This window comes from Bos indicus, chromosome 3, assembly GCF_029378745.1.
Source record: "Bos indicus isolate NIAB-ARS_2022 breed Sahiwal x Tharparkar chromosome 3, NIAB-ARS_B.indTharparkar_mat_pri_1.0, whole genome shotgun sequence".
Lineage (NCBI taxonomy): Eukaryota > Metazoa > Chordata > Mammalia > Artiodactyla > Bovidae > Bos > Bos indicus.
Window position 1 is genome coordinate 80,359,466 of NC_091762.1, and position 19,688 is coordinate 80,379,153.

Genomic DNA, 19,688 nt, shown 5'->3' on the forward strand with positions numbered 1-19,688 from the left:
CTTTGCACATCCCACTAGGCTGTTCTCAAGCATTAGCGTACATCAGAATGACTGCTGGGGTTGGTTAAGCATAGGCCGCTGGGCCCTACCTCCAGAGTTTCTGATTGGGTAGCTCTGTGGTGGGGGGCCAGGGATTGGCATTTCTGACAAGTTCTGGAGAGACTGTTGCTGCTAGTCTGGAGCCTGCATTGCCTACAATCAGGCACCTGTATGCAGAACAGAGAGTAGAAGGGATGGGGCCCAAAGGTTATGGGTCCCACCCCAGCAAAGGCTTGGTTACTCTCCTGGGCCTAGCAAACATACTTTGCATTTACATGGTCCTTTGATAGTTATGATCTCATCTGATCTTTCCAACATCCCTACGTAGTGATCATTATCCCCATTCATTGTGATTTGTTTGTAGGGACATATGGTTAAGAAAATGGCAGTGAGAGCATAAACCACAGGTCACCTGACAAGTGTTCTGTTCTTCCCTCCAAGTAACTGATCCTGGAAACACTACCTGCTGATGGAGACTGACTCCAGTTCCAACTTGTGACTTTACAAAGAATAACTTCAATTCAGGCAAGGGCACTTCGGCCCACCACAGTTTGTGGGAGGTAATTTCTGGTGGGAAGAGCATAAGACCCATTTTCTACCATCATTTCAAGGACTAGGAAAGTCTACTGCTCACAAAATACTTCCACCAACTATTTGCTCCCTGCTTGATAGCCTAAAAGCTTTGATATTTGACTAAAATGTGATTCTCTATAAAAGATGAAAGCAATTTGGGGGGTTAATTTCTACTGGAGCACAGCTTGTTCATTTAGAACAGCTTGCATGGTTAGTATAGTTTTTAAAGTTGCTTGGACATATAAGCCAATAACTCATTAGTATCTAGAATATTTCAAGAACTTCTATAAGTAGATAAGAAAAAAACAAACCCCCAAGAAAAAAATGGGAAAAGACATAAACAGGCATTCACACATGTCTTAGTCACATATGGCCAATATTCATATGAAAAAATCCTCAGCTTCATTATTTGTCAATATAATGAATTTGTCAAATTCAATATAAAACAACCAGGCAGTACACTTCATACCCATCAAAAAGGCAGACATCACTGAGTGTTAGCAAGGAAGTAAGGAATCGATATATATATATATCCTAGAGGATTCAATTATTACTTATCCATTCATGTATTGTTACCCAATAAATAAATAAACATATTTACATTCATCTTCTACATTCAGGATACAATGTTAAGCTGAAAAGATGCCAGGGATTCACAGAAGCTATGCTACTTCTCACCTGTAATCTCCTGGTGGAAAAAAAGGGGGTAAGGGGAGAGAAGGATACTGACATGGAAGGCCTTCCAGTTGGCCCAGAAGGGACTGCTGCCCCTAAGGAGCTTCCAGTCATGTTTCACCCCACCACCCACTGAACTTCCCATATTTGGGGTGTGATCATATGGTTGAATATCTGGACTAAAATTAATAAAAATAACCACCACCTGTGAGCTACTATGTACCAAGCACTTTATATACATTAACCCATTTAATCATCACAGTAACCTAAGACAGGAATATCATTCCTACCTTACATATGATAGATAAATGAGCTTTAGAAAGATTCAGCACCCGGCCCAAGATCACACCATTTATTAGTGTGCCACTCATCAGTGGCAGCTTTAAATCACAGTCTGTCTGGCACCAAACCATATGATTATAGATGCCCTAAGTGATGTTGACATCATCATGAGAAATTCAGGCCACCTTTAAGGAAAATTTAATAAAGTTTGGATATGGATTTCACTCATTGCATAATATTCATTCATTTTACTTCTTCCTTCTATGAGTATAGATATTGGAACATGTTTATTTTGTCTGACGTGGAAGAAAGGAAGCTGTGTGGATAACCAGGCCTAAAACAGCCACATACCAGTCCTATGAACTTCTGCAAGTTACCCAGTCTCTTGCTTCACTTTCCTCATCTCTAAAATGGGGGAAATAAATACCATCCATCCTCCTTCTTTCCAAGGTTTGTTAACATCTAAACAAGACCTCATAGTTGAGCTATTCTGTAAACTGTAAAGTATCATATAAGACATTTTAATGGCCTCATCTCCAGGTTGGGGTGGGGGGAAATAGGGAAATACAGTGATCAGCCAAGATCCTACTGAAGAAGAGAGGTGTGGCATGGCAGTGGGCCCTGGGAATCCACGGGTGAAGTCTAGGGTGGGAACAGAGAAGAGGAGAGGGTGGCTGTGTACACAGTATACACCTGGGTTTAAAAACTGTAAAACTAGAAAACTTATCCTCACCCAATTCACTGCAGTGGGAATATCGGTTTATTCCTCTTTTGTAAAACATTCACACAATACCCGGAGTAACATTATGCATGTAAGTATCACTAAAGCAATACTTGTTGCAATTCCCAATCTATTCAACTACTCAGGCAAGCTAAAAAAAAAAAGGGGGGGGGTCAGCTTTCAGACCTACTAAGTTTCAGCAACCGTTTGATGCAAGGGGAAAGGAATTTAATTGGCATACTGACTAAAAGTAAGAATACATCCTTTGAAAGCTCGCAAGATGACAATGCCAAGCCACAGAGTCTCCCTAACTTGAAAAGCTTGTTTCTAACACAATAAATAAATATTTGAAAATTGTTTTTGCCCTTTGTCAAATTTCTCTTTAGAATGCTTACTATGTGCCCGCACTTTACAATTATTAACTCATTAATTCATTTAATCTTCCAAACAACCCTGGGGTGGAGGGGGGTGGTGACGCCAACACCAGTGACAGGGCCCTGGTGCAGCCTGCCTCTGGCCCTGGTCGGCCATTTTAGAGCTCAAGGCATGTTAGCCTCGGAAGAAGAATGCTCACATGATGGAAACAGATGAAAAGGACAAGACAGGACACACACACACACAAGCAAACAGGTATCTTAAAAGTACCAAATCCTGACTTAGCTTGGTGGGAGATGCAAAGATGAAGCGGATGAGAACTTGCCTACATGGAACCTATAACAGCAGATGAACAGTGACGAATGCCCTATGGATGACAAAATTCCAAAAGAGAGGCTACAGGTGGCATGAACCCCAGGAAAGGCTTCCCAGAGGAGATGGCATTTGTGCTAGTCCTGAGGGATGGGTAGGAACTGGCCAGGCTGAGAGACCAACGCATGGCCACTGCAGATAGAGAGAACGCAGTGAGCCAGCATATCGGATCAGGCCCCTGTGCTCAGAACATGCCGGCAACGTGCAGTGCCTTCCCAGCTCACTTGGAATAAAATCCCAACTCCTTGTCACATCCTACTCAGACCCTGAACAGGCCCTGTCGCCCTTACTTTCCCCTTGCTAAGCTCAGGCACTGGGATGCTTTCCACCTGTTATTGCCTCTGGCAGGATGCTCTAACCCTGGCTCCATGCTGGAGTAACTCCGGATCAGTCTTCAGGCTCCACTGCAATGGCACCGCCTCAGAGACCCTCCCTGGCCACCTTCCATGTAAGCCAGGGCCCCTCTACCTTTTTGCCTCTCCCAGCAGATGATCTGATTCCTGCCAAGTACACACGGCAATTTGTAATGGGGATTTTTACCGGTCTGACGTGTGTAATGTCGGTTCCCCCTCTGGAAGTAGTTCCATGAGCTGCGGCCTTGTCTATTTGGTTCTCTCCCGGCCCTGACACACTGGAGAGCTCAATAAACATTTTGGAATGAATGAAAGCAGTAAGTCAGTGATTGAATACATGTGAGTGAAGGCCTAGTTGAGGACAAGGTAGAATGTGTTTGGGAAATAGGTAATCGTTACTAGAGTGTACATGATAACAGGTTGGAAAGGGGGTGGGTCCAGATAGGGAGGACCTCAAACGCAGACCTGGATCGGATTAATTCCCCCAAAGGGTACTGCATTGCAGGTGCGGGCCAGGTGTTCGGGGGTGGGGGATACAAACTGTTTCTCCGAGGCACCCCGGATTCTCTCTGCTCAGAGCCAAACGGACACACAGGGACTTCTTCGGGAAATAAACAAGCTGCAACCACCTGAGCCAAGGGGAGATGCTCAGGGGTGGAGGGGGATGGAGGGGCGTGAAGAGGACTGTCTTTGAGCGACCCCGGGGGAGCTCCGGTACTGGTCTAGTCCCTGCGGCCAAGGATCAGGGTGGAGGGTCGCCCAGGCAGGGCCAGACATCCAGGCGGCGTCGCCCCCGCCCGTGGGCCCCGGGGAGTTCAGGGGGGTGAGTTGGGGGCCGAGAACCCAGCGGGAGATGCCACCTACGGCCTTCGGGGCCACCACAGCCCCCCAGCAGTCGAAGGCCGGCGCCCGCAGAGCGCAGTAACAGGTCCGGCGGCCGCGCCCACACTCACCCTGCGCAGCCTTGGAAGCCGAGCGCGTCCGCCAGAGCCGCCGGGTCGCCTTCCACGGCCGCAGCGAAGAAAACAGCCTCCGGCTCTTCTTGCCGCTCTTCTCAGTTGCTCCCATCTGTGCGCCCGCACCCCTCCCCCGCCGCCCGCCGCCCGCCGCCGCCCGAGGGTCGCCTCCCGCTTCCCCGGCTGCCGCGCGTCTGCCAGGTGCCCGGCCGTCGCGGGGGAGGACGCGGCCGCGGGGGGAGGAGCTTGCGGTCGGGTTGGGGACGGGGGCGGGGGATAGGGTGGGGGGGGCACCGCGCTCGCGCCGAGCCTGAGGGCGCTGTCGGCCGAGGCGGGGGCGCTGTCGGGATGCGCCAGCCGGGGGAAGCGCTCAGCAGCTCACGGCTCAATGCTTGTCATTCGTCCTTGATTCCGGAGGTGTCGACAGATTGCCCGACTACAGCTCGGCATTATTAATTAACACAAAAACCCCTGGAATATACGCTGATTTTTATCCCCAGATTACAAATGAGAAGATTGAAGCTCCGAAAGGTCAGGTAATTGACCGGGAGATCACAGTCTCTAAACCATGCAGATTCCTAAGTCCTCGGCTCTAACTGCATTTGTTCATTCCTTTCTACTTCCTCAGGATGATTCCACGTTATGTTCGAATTTTTTTTTTAAGTGTGATAGATATTCCTGTTTTCTTCATATAACAGATTAAGAATCACCTGTTTCTCTCTCTCTTTTTTAAGAACCTAGTCTATGTCCAGGGACTTTTACACACATGCCATTAAACCTCATAGTACCGCTGTGGGTAGGAAGCATTTACCCATTTGCCAGATGAGGAAACTGAAATGTCAGAGCTGAGGTCGCCCAGCCTTCTCACCACTTTGTCTCTGGAGTGATTTTGCTTGCAGTTGGGGGAGTCCAAGAGAAGAAGAGCAAAACCAAGATTACTTAACAGGGCCTGGCTGCAATAGTAATAGCTCATGTGTATAGAATGCCTTTTATGTGTCGGGTTTTGCATACTTTATTTAACTCTCCCAATGATACTCATGGGAGAGAAATTATTAATATCTATGCTTAACAGAGGGCTTCCCAGGTGGAGCTAGTGGTAAAGAATCCACCTGCCAGTGCTGGAGACACAAGAGTCAGTGTTTGGTCCCTGGGTGGGGAAGATCCTCTGGAGTAGGGAATGGCAACCTATACCAGTATTCTTGCCTCAAAAATTCCATGGGCAGAGGAGCCTGGCAGGCTACAGTCCCTGGGGTGGCAAACAACTGGACAGGACCGAGCACATATATCCATATATACACTTAACAGATGGGGGAAACTGAGCATCAGAGAGGTCAGGTTACATATATAAAGCCTTAATAAAGTTTCTATGTTAGGCTGAATCATGCCATTTTTGTAGGTTCAAACAAAAAGCTCAATTTATTATAGGATAGTTTCACCAAATGATCAAAATTTAAATAACCAAAGGAGGCAACTGATAACTCAATGCATCTAGATGATACACTGAGAAACATATATATATATACATATATATATATGTTTCAGGACTTCCCTGGTGGCCACCTTCCATCCCTGAGTTGGGAAGATTCCCCTGGAGAAGGGTATGGCAACCTACTCCAGTATTATTGCCTGGAGAATTCCATGGACAAAGGGGCCTAATGGGCTACAGTCCATGGGGATTGCAAAGAGTAAGACACAACTAAGCAACTAACGCTTTCATTTTTTTCATATATGTTTAAGAGTCTTTGTCAGTGATAAACTGTTGAAGTTGATTTTATATTGGTAAGAAAATATCCAAGTTTTAGAAAATACATACTAAGATATTTAGGAGTAAATAGTCATGATACATTTAATTTTCCTTCAAGTGCTTTACCAAAGAAGTTTCATATATATGTTTGCGGAGAGGGGAGAAGCAAATGATAAGGCAAATACAGGAAAATCATAATAATACATGAATCTGTATAAAGAGTATATGGGTGTGCTTTGTACTATTCTTTATTCTTGCAACTTTTCTGTAAGATTTCGATTTATTCCCAGGTGAAAGGGTAAAACAACCTTTGTTGCATAGAAAAAGAAAATAAAGTGGGAAGACTCACTGTACCTGATATTAAGGCCTACTATAAGGCTATATTTATCAAAACAATGTGGTCTTGCCAGAGGGATAGATGCATAGATCAGTAAAAACTCGAAAAACAGGCCTATACATGTATACCCAACAGATTTTTGACAAGGATGCAAAAGCAGTGCAATGGAGGACAAACAGCTGTTTCAACAAATAAGGCTGAAGCAAATGGACATGTGTTGGCAAAAAAAAAAAAAATTACCTTGACGTAACCTCACACCTTATATGAAAGTCTAGAAAATGGATTATAGACTTAAATGTAGAATTATAAAACTTCTAGGGACAAATAAGAGTAAATCATCTGTGATCTGGAATACAACAGAGAGGTATCACCAAATGCATGATCCATACAAGAAAAGGCTGATAAATTGGATTCTATAAAAATTAAATACTTTTGCTCTGTGAAAGACCCTTTTAAGAGGATGAAAATACAAGCTACAAAATGGACAAAAAATCCTTATCCAACAAAGGACTAGTATTTATAATATATAAAGAATCTCAAAACTCAGCATTAAAAAATCCAATTAGAAAACGTGCAAAGGGACTTACTTTCCTCATAGTTCAGAGGTTAACAATCCACCTGCCAAAGCAGGGGACACAGGTTTAATACTTGGTCCAGGAAGATCCCGCATGTCACGGGGCAACAAAGTCCATATTCCATAACTACTGAACTTGCACTCTAGAGCCCATGCTCTGCAACAGGAGAAGCCACCACAATGAGAAGCCTGCATACCACATTGAAAAATACCCCTGCTGGCTACAACTACGGAAAGCCCGTGCAACAGTGAAGATCCAGCACAGTCAAATATAAATAAATTTTAAAAAAATTTAATTGGAAATGTGCAAAAGACTTGAGCAGATATTTCAGTAGAGAGGATGGACATACAAATGTCAAATAAGCACATGAAAAGCTACCCAGAACCATTAGCTATTAAGGAAATACAAATTAAAACCACAATGATATATTAGTGCATACATGAAGATCTTTTTTCTACAGTTCTTCTGTGTATTCTTGCCACCTCTTCTTGATATCTTCTGCTTCTGTTAGGTCCATACAATTTCTGTCCTTTATCAAGCCCATCTTTGCATGAAATGTTCCCTTGATATCTCTGATTTTCTTGAAGAGATCTCTAGTCTTTCCCATTCTGCTGTTTTCCTCTATTTCTTTGCATTGATTGCTGAGGAAGGCTTTCTTATCTCTTCTTGCTATTCTTTGGAACTCTGCATTCAGATGCTTATATCTTGCCTTTTCTCCTTTGCTTTTCGCTTCTCTTCTTTTCTCAGCTATTTGTAAGGCCTCCCCAGACAGCCATTTTGCTTTTTTGCATTTCTTTTCCATGGGAATGGTCTTGATCCCTGTCTCCTGTACAATGTCACGAATCTCATTCCATAGTTCATCAGGTACTCTATCAGATCTAGGCCCTTAAATCTATTTCTCACTTCTACTGTATAATCATAAGGGATTTGTTTAGGTCATACCTGAATGGTCTAGTGGTTTTCCCTACTTTCTTCAATTAAAGTCTGAATTTGGTAATAAGGAGTTCATGATCTGAGCCACAGTCAGCTCCTGGTCTTATTTTTACTGACTGTATAGAGCTTCTCCATCTTTGGCGGCAAAGAATATAATCAGTCTGATTTCGGTGTTGACCATCTGGTGATGTCCATGTGTAGAGTCTTCTCTTATGTTGTTAGAAGAGGGTGTTTGCTATGACCAGTGTGTTCTCTTGGCAAAACTCTATTAGTCTTTGCCCTGCTTCATACCGTATTCCAAGGCCAAATTTGCCTGTTACTCCAGGTGTTTCTTGACTTCCTACTTTTGCATTCCAGTCACCTATAATACAAAAAAGATCTTCATGTCCCAGATAATCACGATGCTGTGATCACTGACCTAGAGCCAGACATCCTGGAATGAGAAGTCAAGTGGGCCTTAGAAAGCATCACTATGAACAAAGCTAGTGGAGGTGATGGAATTCCACTTGGGCTATTTCAAATCCTGAAAGATGATGCTGTGAAAGTGCTGCACTCAACATGCCAGCAAATTTGGAAAACTTAGCAGTGGCCACAGGACTGGAAAATGTCGGTTTTCATTCCAATCCCAAAGAAAGGCAATGCCAAAGAATGCTCAAACTACCGAACAATTGCACTCATCTCACATGCTAGTAAAGTAATGCTCAAAATTCTCCAAGCCAGGCTTCAGCAACATGTGAACCGTGAATTTCCTGATGTTCAAGCTGGTTTTAGAAAAGGCAGAGGAACCAGAGATCAAATTGCCAACATCCACTGGATCATGAAAAAAGCAAGAGAGTTCCAGAAAAACATCTAGTTCTGCTTTATTGACTATGCCAAAGCCTTTGTGTGGATCACAATAAACTGTGGGAAATTCTGAAAGAGATGGGAATACCAGACCACCTGACCTGCCTCTTGAGAAATCTGTATGCAGGTCAGGAAGCAACAGTTAGAACTGGACATGAAACAACAGACTGGTTCCAAATAGGAAAAGGAGTACATCAAGGCTGTATATTGTCACCCTGCTTGTTTAACTTATATGCAGAGTACACCATGAGAAATGCTAGACTGGAAGAAACACAAGCTGGAATCAAGATTGCCAGGAGAAATATCAATAACCTCAGATATACAGATGACACCACCCTTATGGCAGAAAGTGAAGAGGAACTCAAAAGCCTCTTGATGAAAGTGAAAGTGGAGAGTGAAAAAGTTGGCTTAAAGCTCAACATTCAGAAAACAAAGATCACAGAATCCAGTCCCATCACTTCATGGCAAATAGATGGGGAAACAGTGGAAACAGTGTCAGATTTTATTTTTCGGGGCTCCAAAATCACTGCAGATGGTGACTGCAGCCATAAAATTAAAAGACTCTTACTCCTTGGAAGGAAAGTTATGTCCAACCTAGATAGCATATTCAAAAGCAGAGACATTACTTTGCCAACAAAGGTCCATCTAGTCAAGGCTATGGTTTTTCCAGTGGTCAGGTATGGAAGTAAGAGTTGGACTGTGAAGAAGGCTGAGTGCCGAAGAATTGATGCTTTTGAACTGTGTGTTGGAGAAGACTCTTGAGAGTCCCTTAGACTGCAAGGAGATCCAACCAGTCCATTCTGAAGGAGATCAGCCCTGGGATTTCTTTGCAAGGAATGATCCTAAAGCTGAAACTCCAGTCCTTTGGCCACCTCATGCAAAGAGTTGACTCATTGGAAAAGACTCTGATGCTGGGAGGGATTGGGGTCAGGAGGAGAAGGGGACGATAGAGGATGAGATGGCTGGATGGCATCACTGACTCGATGGACGTGAGTCTGAATGAACTCCGGGAGTTGGTGATGGACAGGGAGGCCTGGTGTGCTGCAATTCATGGGGTCACAAAGAGTCAGACACGACTGAGCAACTGAACTCAACTGATTAGAATGGCTAAAATGAAAAATAATGATAACACCAAATGCTGGTGAGGATGCAGAGGGAGAAACTGGATCATTTATACATTGCTGGTAGGAATATAAATGGCGCAGCCACTTTGGAAAATAATTTGGCAATTTCTTATAAAACTAAACTTGGGCTCTAAAATCACTGCTGACTGTGACTGCAACCATGAAGTTAAAAGACACTTGCTTCTTGGAAGAAAAACTATGACAAACCTAGACAGCATATTAAAAAGCAGAGACATCACTTTGCCAACAAAGGTCCACGTAGTCACAGCTATGGTTTTTCCAGAAGTCATGTACATATGTGAGAGGTGAACTGTAAAGAAGGTCAAGCACCAAAGAATTGATGCTTTCAAACTGTGTGCTGAAGAAGACTCAAGTCTTGAGAGTCCCTCGGACAACAAGGAGATCAAACCAGTCAATCCTGAAGGAAATCAACCCTGAATATTCATTGCAAGGACTGATGCTGAAACTCTAATACTTTGGCCACGTGATGTGAAGAGCCGACTCATTGGAAAAGGCCATGATGCTTGGAAAGATTGAGGGCAAGAGGAGAAGGAGGCAACAGAGGATGAAATGATTGGATGGCATCACCAATTCAATGGACTTGAGTTTGAGCAAACTCAGGGAAATAGTGAAGGATAGAGAAGTCTGGCGGTTCATGCGGTTGCAAAAAGTGAGACATGACTTGGCAACTGAACAACAGCAACAAATAAAACTAAACACAACTACCATAAGACCCGACAATTACACTCTTGGGTACTTATCCCAGAAAAAAGTGAAAACTTATGTTCACACAAAAACATATACAACAATGTTTATAGTAGCTTTATTTGTAATAGCCCCAAACTAGAAACAACCCAGATATCAGATATCCTTTGATGGGTAAATGGTTAAACAAACTGTGGTATATCCCTGGCAAGGAATGCTAAGCAATAAAAAGTAACAAAGCTAGTGCTACAGGCAATAAGCTAAATGAATCTCCAGGGAATTATGCTGAGTGACTAAAACCAATCCCCAAAGTTACATACTATATGGTTCCATTTATGTAGTATTCTTGAAATGGCAAAAATTATGTAAATCAAAGACAGATCATGGTTGCCAGGGATGAGGGAGGTGAGTATGGCTATGAAAGTACAACAAGAGGGACTTTGCTGGTGGTCCAGTGGCTAAGACTCTGGGTTCCAAATGCAGGGACCTTGAGTTCAATCCCTGGTCAGGGAGCTAGATCCCACAGATGCTGCAACTCAGAGTTTGTGTGCTGCAACTAAGACCCAGCACAGCTAAATAAATTTAAAAAGAAAATTTTTTTAAGTACAGCAGGAGAGAGAGACCTGTGGTGATGGAACTGTTCTGTATCTTGTCTGTATCAGTGTCTATACTGGCTGTGATATTAGACTACAGTTTTGCACAATGTTCCCACTAGGGGCAATGCATAAAGCTGTACATAGAATCTCTGTATTATTTTTTACAACTGCATGTGAATCTACAATATTTTTAAATTAAAAGTTTCATTTTTAAAAAATGACAGGTCTGCAATTCATATAGTTCACTCTAATGTCTAAATCGTGATTGAACCAAGATTCCACCAAGGTCCACACCTTCATGGCCACACTAGGCTTTCTCTTGACTGCTGGCTCACTGTGAAAGGCCAAGGATCCGCTGCTAGGTTCCAGGGAGGAGGGAAGGAGGACTCGGAAAGGTCACAGGAGCATGGAGACCCAGGTCAGTCAGGGAGTGTTAAACGACTCTCTTGGGTTTGTTTTTATTTAACGTATTTATTTGGCTACGCCACGTCTTAGCTGTGACACATGGGATCTTCCTTGTGTTAACTCAGAATCTTTCCTTGTGGTGCTCAGGCTACTTTCTAGTCGTGGCACGCTGGCTCCAGAGCACAGGCTCCGTAGTTGTGGTGCATAGGCTTAGTTTCCCTGACATATGTGGGATCTTAGTTCCCTGACCTGGAATCACTGGAAGGCAGATTCTTAACCACTGGAGCACCAGGGAACAAACAGGATTCTCCTGTTTGAAATGAGTTCCTTGGAGGTAAGCGACACTGTGAAAGTAATTATGGGCCAGATCTATTCTGTTCTTTCTTGAATCCAAAAAGAGTAGGAAGATATAAATGTGAAATAAAGAAGGGAGGTGGGAGAAACCACGAAGAGGGTAGAAATCAAGAGGTATCCTCTCTCTTAGCAATGAGCTGCATTTTTCCGTACATCAGCCTTCATTCTCCATAGCACCTAAAGTCTAAACAAATAATTCCTTAGAAGAAATGATCTAATGAACAAAGCTACTTAGAAATAGCAGACACGTGCCAGCAACTCACACCCTAGAGAAGGGTTACCTCTGCTCCTAGGACTTCTTACTTGGCCTTGGGGTTCAGTTCAGTTCAGTTCAGTCGCTCAGTCATGTCCAGCTCTTCGCAACCCCATGAATCGCAGCACGCCAGGCCTCCCTGTCCATCACCAACTCCCGGAGTTCACTCAGACTCATGTCCATCGAGTCAGTGATGCCATCGAGCCATCTCATCCTCTGCTGTCCCCTTCTCCTTCTGCCCTCAATCCCTCCCAGCATCAGAGTCTTTTCCAATGAGTCAACTCTTCGCATGAGGTGGCCAAAGGACTGGAGTTTCAGCTTTAGCATCATTCCTTCCAAAGAAATCCCAGGGCTGATCTCCTTCAGAATGGACTGGTTGAATCTCCTTGCAGTCCAAGAGACTCTCAAGAGTCTTCTCCAACACCACACTTCAAAAGCATCAATTCTTCGGCACTCAGCCTTCTTCACAGTCCAACTCTGACTTCCATACATGACCACTGGAAAAACCATAGCCTTGACTAGATGGACCTTTGTTGGCAAAGTAATGTCTCTGCTTTTGAATATGCTATCTAGGTTGGTCATAACTTGCCTTCCAAGGAGTAAGCGTGTTTTAATTTCATGGCTGCAGTCACCATCTGCAGTGATTTTGGAGCCCAGAAAAATAAAGTCTGACCCTGTTTCCACTGTTTCCCCATCTATTTCCCATGAAGTGATGGGACCGGATGCCATGATCTTCGTTTTCTGAAAGTTCAGCTTTAAGCCAACTTTTTCACTCTCCACTTTCACTTTCATCAAGAGGCTTTTTAGTTCCTCTTCACTTTCTGCCATAAGGGTGGTGTCATCTGCATATCTGAGGTTACTGATATTTCTCCCGGCAATCTTGATTCCAGTTGTGCTTCTTCCAGCCCAGCGTTTCTCATGATGTACTCTGCATATAAGTTAAATAAGCAGGGTGATAATATACAGCCTTGACGAACTCCTTTTCCTATTTGGAACCAGTCTGTTGTTTCATGTCCAGTTCTAACTGTTGCTTCCTGATCTGCATACAGATTTCTCAAGAGGCAGGTCAGGTGGTCTGGTATTCCCATCTCTTTCAGAATTTTCCACAGTTTATTGTGATCCACACAGTCAAAGGTTTTGGCATAGTCAATAAAGCAGAACTAGATGTTTTTCTGGAACTCTCTTGCTTTTTCCATGATCCAGCGGATGTTGGCAATTTGATCTCTGGTTCCTCTGCCTTTTCTAAAACCAGCTTGAACATCAGGAAATTCACAGTTTACATGTTGCTGAAGCCTGGCTTGGAGAATTTTGAGCATTACTTTACTAGCATGTGAGATGAGTGCAATTGTGCGGTAGTTTGAGCATTCTTTGGCATTGCCTTTCTTTGGGATTGGAATGAAAACTGACCTTTTCCAGTCCTGTGGCCACTGCTGAGTTTTCCAAATTTGCTGGCATGTTGAGTGCAGCACTTTCACAGCATCATCTTTCAGGATTTGAAATAGCTCAACTGGAATTCCATCACCTCCACTAGCTTTGTTCATAGTGATGCTTTCTAAGGCCCACTTGACTTCACATTCCAGGGTGTCTGGCTCTAGATGAGTGATCACACCACTGTGATTATCTGGGTCGTGAAGATCTTTTTTGTACAGTTCTTCTGTGTATTTTTGGGGTAAGGACACTTAAATCTAATCCTGAATACTCGAACCATCTGCAAAATACTAGTTATGTCCCTCCCCCTCATGGCTTACTATTTTAATCACCACCACATCCACCCCCATTCATTAATGGAATTTAACCAGACGACCTAGAAGTTTCCTTCCAGGGCTTCTCACCATCCTTCCCTGCACGTGTCCCACTGGTCTTAGAATACTGCTAAGCATCAGTAACCCAAGTTGGCCTGGCTTGGAGACTTACCTTTTCTTCTGTTCTTTGGCATATCCAGTGGATTATAGTTGCTCCTTGGAGGGGTACATTTGCTTGCTGCTTAGATTCACAAGTCAGGACAGCATGAGAGAGACATTCTTCAGCTTGCCCTTTTAGTCCAAATGTCATGTGATTTCATGACACCCCTCTAGCTTGGAGCTGGAACCAGGTCAAAAGTCTCTGGCTCCCAAAGTCACAGACTGCTTCAGGCAGATCCAGTGGGAAGCCTTATCTGCAGTCCCTGGAGCCCATGGGGAAAGAATTTAGTCTGAGAGAAGATCTTCCACCCTAGTAGAAACACTCAAGTGCCCTGGGCACATTCATGAGCACTAGCAACATAGAATTTCTTTTCAAATGTCAAAAGTGCAAAACAAATGTTGGGCATAGGACAGAAAGAAAAGAACCTCCCCCAAAGCCTGAATTTCATTCATGTCATTGGATTTACAAAGCTAAGTCCAGCAATGCTCAAAGTTGATAGGATACAAGATTCTATGTGTGTATGTGTGGAGAGGGGGCTAACAGAAAGGACCTACACTTCCCAGCTAGGCAGAGCTGTGTGAATCCTGGCTCTGCCACTTACTGTATATGTCACCTTATCCAACTTGCCTAACTTCTCTAAGTCTCAGTTTCCCCATCTGTAAAATGGATTTAGTAAATAGTACCATATCACAACTCACAGGGTTGTGATATGTTTTATTATCATATATAAAGAATTGAATAGGCTCAATGACAAGAAAGGAGCTTATTATAATACTATGTCCACTTAGAGATACAACAGATAAAAAAGAATAGCATCTTCTTTCACAATTAATAAGTGTGTGTGTGTGTTTGTGTGCATGAGTCTCAAGAGAGAGAAATGAAACGATTGATTCTTGGTGAAGATTACATCCTTCAGACTTCATAATTTAACTCTATGTCTGTCTTCTTTTATGTCTGAAGTGTCCTGTTACTCACCCTTCCTTACAGAAAGTTCCAGAATGTAAACTAAACTGTATAACCTAAAAACATCTCAGGTGCTTTTGGAACCACTGGGCGCTGTTTCACGTCACCCCAGTGGCAGTGCCAATAGGACCGTTATTAGCCCAGGAAACAATTCAGAGCAGTCTCCACTTTACACTTATTTTTCAATCTGAAGTTCTGAAGTTCATATTATATTGAAAATAGGTGCTTAAAAGTCTTTCTCACTCCACAGACTAGCGCTCTCATTTTTGCATCTGACTCCTGACTTATTAATCACAAAATTCTCTACGCCCAGCACAGACTTGGTAAACTAGAGGTTCTCATCAAATGTATACTCATTCTGGTTTTGGTTTATGTCAGAACCAAAGGACTTTATTGCAGGGGAGTGGTGATCGTGAAGTAGTCCAGAGAATGTTGTTGTTTAGTTGCTAAGTTGTGTCTGACTCTTTGTGAACCGATGGAATGTAGCCTGCCAGGCTCTTCCATGGAAATCCAGGAAATCCTCCAGGAAATCCATGGGATTTCCCAGGCAAGAATACTGGAGTGGGTTGCCATTTCCTTCTCCAGGGAATCTTCCCAACCCAGGGATCAAAACTGGGTCTCTTACCATGACAGGTGGATTCTTTGCCACTGAGGCCCAGGGAAGCCCACAGTCCAGAAAACAGGCATAGTAAAAAGTCATTACCACTCTAGGCTGGACTGACAGAAGGAGAAGACATTACAGCAGCCCAGGGGTGGAGTCACTAGAGACTGGAACCAAGGAGATGCCCAGAAGAAACAGCCTCAGCAGAGATTTCAGGAAAATGTTTCCTGACCTGTAACACAATGTGCAGCCCCACATAATCCAGACATCCCACACTTGCAAGGAGTTTTTCCAGAAATCCTCCTTCTCTGTCTCCCTTATGATATGTGGGATTTCAGAGCAGTGGAGAAGAGTGATTAAAGTCACAGAACTTATCACTTCTGGGTAACTAGCTTCTGTGTGCCTTCGTTTTCTCCTCTGTAAAGTTGGGAAATTCGTATATATCTCGAGGGGTAAAAGTTGAAGAAGAAATGTGAGATTACATTTACAAAGCATCTAGGCTTGTCTGGCACAAAGCAAACATTCAAATTATGCTAATCCTCACCCTCCCTTTTTAAATGACACAGAACATGCTGTAACAAAAGGCTTTTGTATTCCACCCCTTTCTATTAGAGAAAAACTTTTGTGTGGAGACTAGAAAATCTGTCAAAGGGCAAGGGATCTTTCTGGAAATGTTGGCCATGGCTTAGAGTTTAACTGTATGCCTTGGTGGATGGGAAATGAAATATAAGGTGAATGGTTATCTATAGATGCGTAGTTGGAAAGCCTTCAAGTAGAGAAGGGAAGGGCCATGGGAATGGCTGACGGGTTGAGGGAGGGTGACTTGAGGGTCCCTCCTCTTCTTTCTCCGATCTCCTTGTCAGAGACTTTGGTGAAAATGACAGTCCAATTGTGTAAATTATTTTTTTCCTCACGTCTTTCTATTTTTCTTTTTTCAAGCTTTCTATGTGTGGATCTTGTATAATAAGAAAGAAAAATTAAGCACCAACTTTTAGGTCAACTAACAAAGCTGACTCTATTGGCAAGGCTTTAAAATGAATGAGGGACTTCCCCGGCAGTCCAGTGGTTAAGACTCAGATCTTCTACTTCAGGGGACACAGATTCAATCCCTGGTCAGGGAAATAAGATCCCATATGCCAGATGATGTGGCCAAATAAATAAGTATTGTAGTTGCTGGTTAGTTGCTCAGTCATGTCTAACTCTTTTGCAACCCCATGAACTGTATGCAGCCTGCCAGGGTCCTCTGTCCATGGGATTTCCCAGGCAACAATATTGGAGTGGGTTGTCATTTCCTTCTCAAGGGGATCTTCCCAATCTAGGGATCGAACACGTGTTTCCTGCATTGGCAGATGGATTCCTCACCACTGAGCCACCAGAGCAGCCCTAAATAAATTAATAAATAATAAAATGAGTGGTAATAGGAAAATGGAAATAATATGGGTTCCACTGGGGATTCAGCTCTAACCACATGGGATGGTGGTGGCTGTTTCAAACCAGTCTCACCAGCTGGGTCTGCAATCCTGACATCTTTTGTTCTCCTGGAGAGTTCCTTTGCAACACTTAGAATTGTGGTGTAATGCCCTCAGGGAAGGCCTGCATGCTTTTAAATCTTAGAATGTGAAGATACTCCTTTTTTTGTTTGTTTGAGGTATGCTATGCTATGCTATGCTAAGTCGCTTCAGTCATGTCCGACTCTGTGTGACCCCATAGACGGCAGCCCACCAGGCTCTGTCGTCCGTGGGATTCTCCAGGCAAGAACACTGGAGTGGGTTGCCATTTCCTTCTCCAGTGCATGAAAAGAGAAAAGTGAAAGTGAAGTCACTCAGTCGTGTCTGACTCTTAACAACCCCATGGACTGCAGCCCACCAGGCTCCTCCATCCATGGGATTTTCCAGGCAAGAGTACTGGAGTGGGGTGCCATTGCCTTCTCCATGTTTGAGGTATAATTATAGTTAAAATTGGAGTTCTTAACTTCTCTTCTACTTGCTGTTAATCTTGGTTATCAAAGTATCAGTTTGCTTTTGTGACAGAGATGGGTGGTGCTCACCATATCCTCTTCTTCCTGGGCCCCAGCTAGACTACTTTCACAGCCTAACTTGCAGCTGGTCATGGCCAAGTGACTGAGTCTGGCCAAAGGAATGGGGAATAATGATGTACATCACTCAGAAGCCTGGCCTCTGACCGTTCTCACATAACCCTCCATGCTCTCTTTCTTCACAGATCAGCTGACTGGAAGCTGAAGATCCACTGACTGATTTTTGAAGCCCAGAGCTTTCAGAAGGAGGGAGCTGGGTCCCTGAATGACTGCGTGAAACAAATTCCTTCTGCTCTTCCATCAATCACATTGAACTGCAGTGTAAGCAAGGAACACCTTTGCTATGTCTGGCATTGAGATTCTGCAGTTGTTTGTTACAGCAGTCAGAGTACTCTTATAAATACCCCTACAGAGAAGGCATACTGGGGGAGAAATATCTAACTCTGAATGGTATCCCTGGCAACATGGTGCCAGATGGACACTTCCAAGGAAGATTAGCTGGAGCTGCATATCACCATCTCCCAAGGGGCCACAAAAAGTAAATCAGATCATTGGATGTAACCTCTAAGGATAATTTTCTCTCAATTACATTTGCTGGCTTATGTTTCCCTCTTCCACGAATAATTACCTTGGCTTCTTATTTTCAACTGCGGGTTGTTAATGATGATGGAAGGACCTGAACGGGGTGGATACTAAAAGCTGTTACAAAATGGAGAAGGTTTTTGAATATTTCAGAGGGTTTGCTTCTGTGAGCTTGGCTTGAAATATTACATTGCCTTATCCTGTGATACTAACAGGCCTCCTTTAATTCTTTCTTTCATTAAACAATTACTTTGAACAAATATCCCACTAGTCCCTGATACAGTGGGATATAACTCTGAAAAACTGAACAACTGTGGTTCTTTTACTCAAGGAGTTTATGGTCTAATGGAGAAGAAAGACATTAAATAACCAATTACCCAAACAGATAATCACACAAGTGGAATAGCTGCTATGAAGGAAAAGCCCAGTGTACCAGCAGTGTTAGAACATATAACGGTGGGGGTGGGGGTGTGGTGGCTAAATTCACTGAAAGGGAAACCGCTCCCTGAGAAAATGATGTGAACTTTAAGACCTGCAGGATGACCAGTTGTCCAGGGGAAAAATATATAAGGTATGGGAAGCAGATCTTAATGTAGGAGAACTACAACCTAGATAGCATATTGAAAAGCAGAGACATTACTTTGCCAACAAAGGTCCATCTAGTCAAGGCTATGGTTGTTCTGTGGTCATGTATGGATGTGAGAGTTGGACTGTGAAGAAAGCTGAGTGCCGAAGAATTGATGCTTTTGAACTGTGGTGTTGGAGAAGACTCTTGAGAGTCCCTTGGACTGCAAGGAGATCCAACCAGTCCATTCTGAAGGAGATCAGCCCTGGGATTTCTTTGGAAGGAATGATGCTAAAGCTGAAACTCCAGTCCTTTGGCCACCTCATGCGAAGAGTTAACTCATTGGAAAAGACTCTGATGCTGGGAGGGATTGGGGGCAGGAGGAGAAGGGGACAACAGAGGATGAGATGGCTGGATGGCATCACTGACTCGATGGATGTGAGTCTAAGCAAACTCTGGGAGTTGGTGATGGACAGGGAGGCCTGGCGTGCTGTGATTCATGGGGTCGCAAAGAGTCGGACACAACTGAGTGACTGAACTGAACTGAACATTAATATTACTGATAATATTAACCAATGGTTTTATAATACTTACTATGGCTCAGGTAATACTCTAAGTACTTTACATATGTTCATACATTTAATCCTTTCAGCAATCCTATAAGGTAAGTACTATTATTATTTTCATTTTGCAAATGAAAAAACTGAGGCATAGAAATGTTAATAAGTTGCTAATAAACAGCAAGGGAAGAATTTTCACTCCAACTACCTGGCTCCAGAATTTTGTACTCTTAGTCACAATAGTCTGCTGAGATTTGGTAGATTC

The 19,688-nt window shown here is 43.5% G+C and overlaps 1 protein-coding gene across 1 annotated transcript in view; it reads right to left on the minus strand.

The window, feature by feature from the left end:
• The window catches only part of DNAJC6 (DnaJ heat shock protein family (Hsp40) member C6), a 177,564-nt gene extending 173,077 nt beyond the window's left edge, over window positions 1–4,487 (minus strand). Inside the window, exon 1 of the mRNA XM_070786398.1 lies at window positions 4,344–4,487. Coding sequence (XP_070642499.1) covers window positions 4,344–4,458 — 115 coding nt within the window. The 5' untranslated portion in view covers window positions 4,459–4,487. The remainder of the gene's footprint in view (window positions 1–4,343) is intronic.
• Window positions 4,488–19,688: the final 15,201 nt, after the last annotated feature.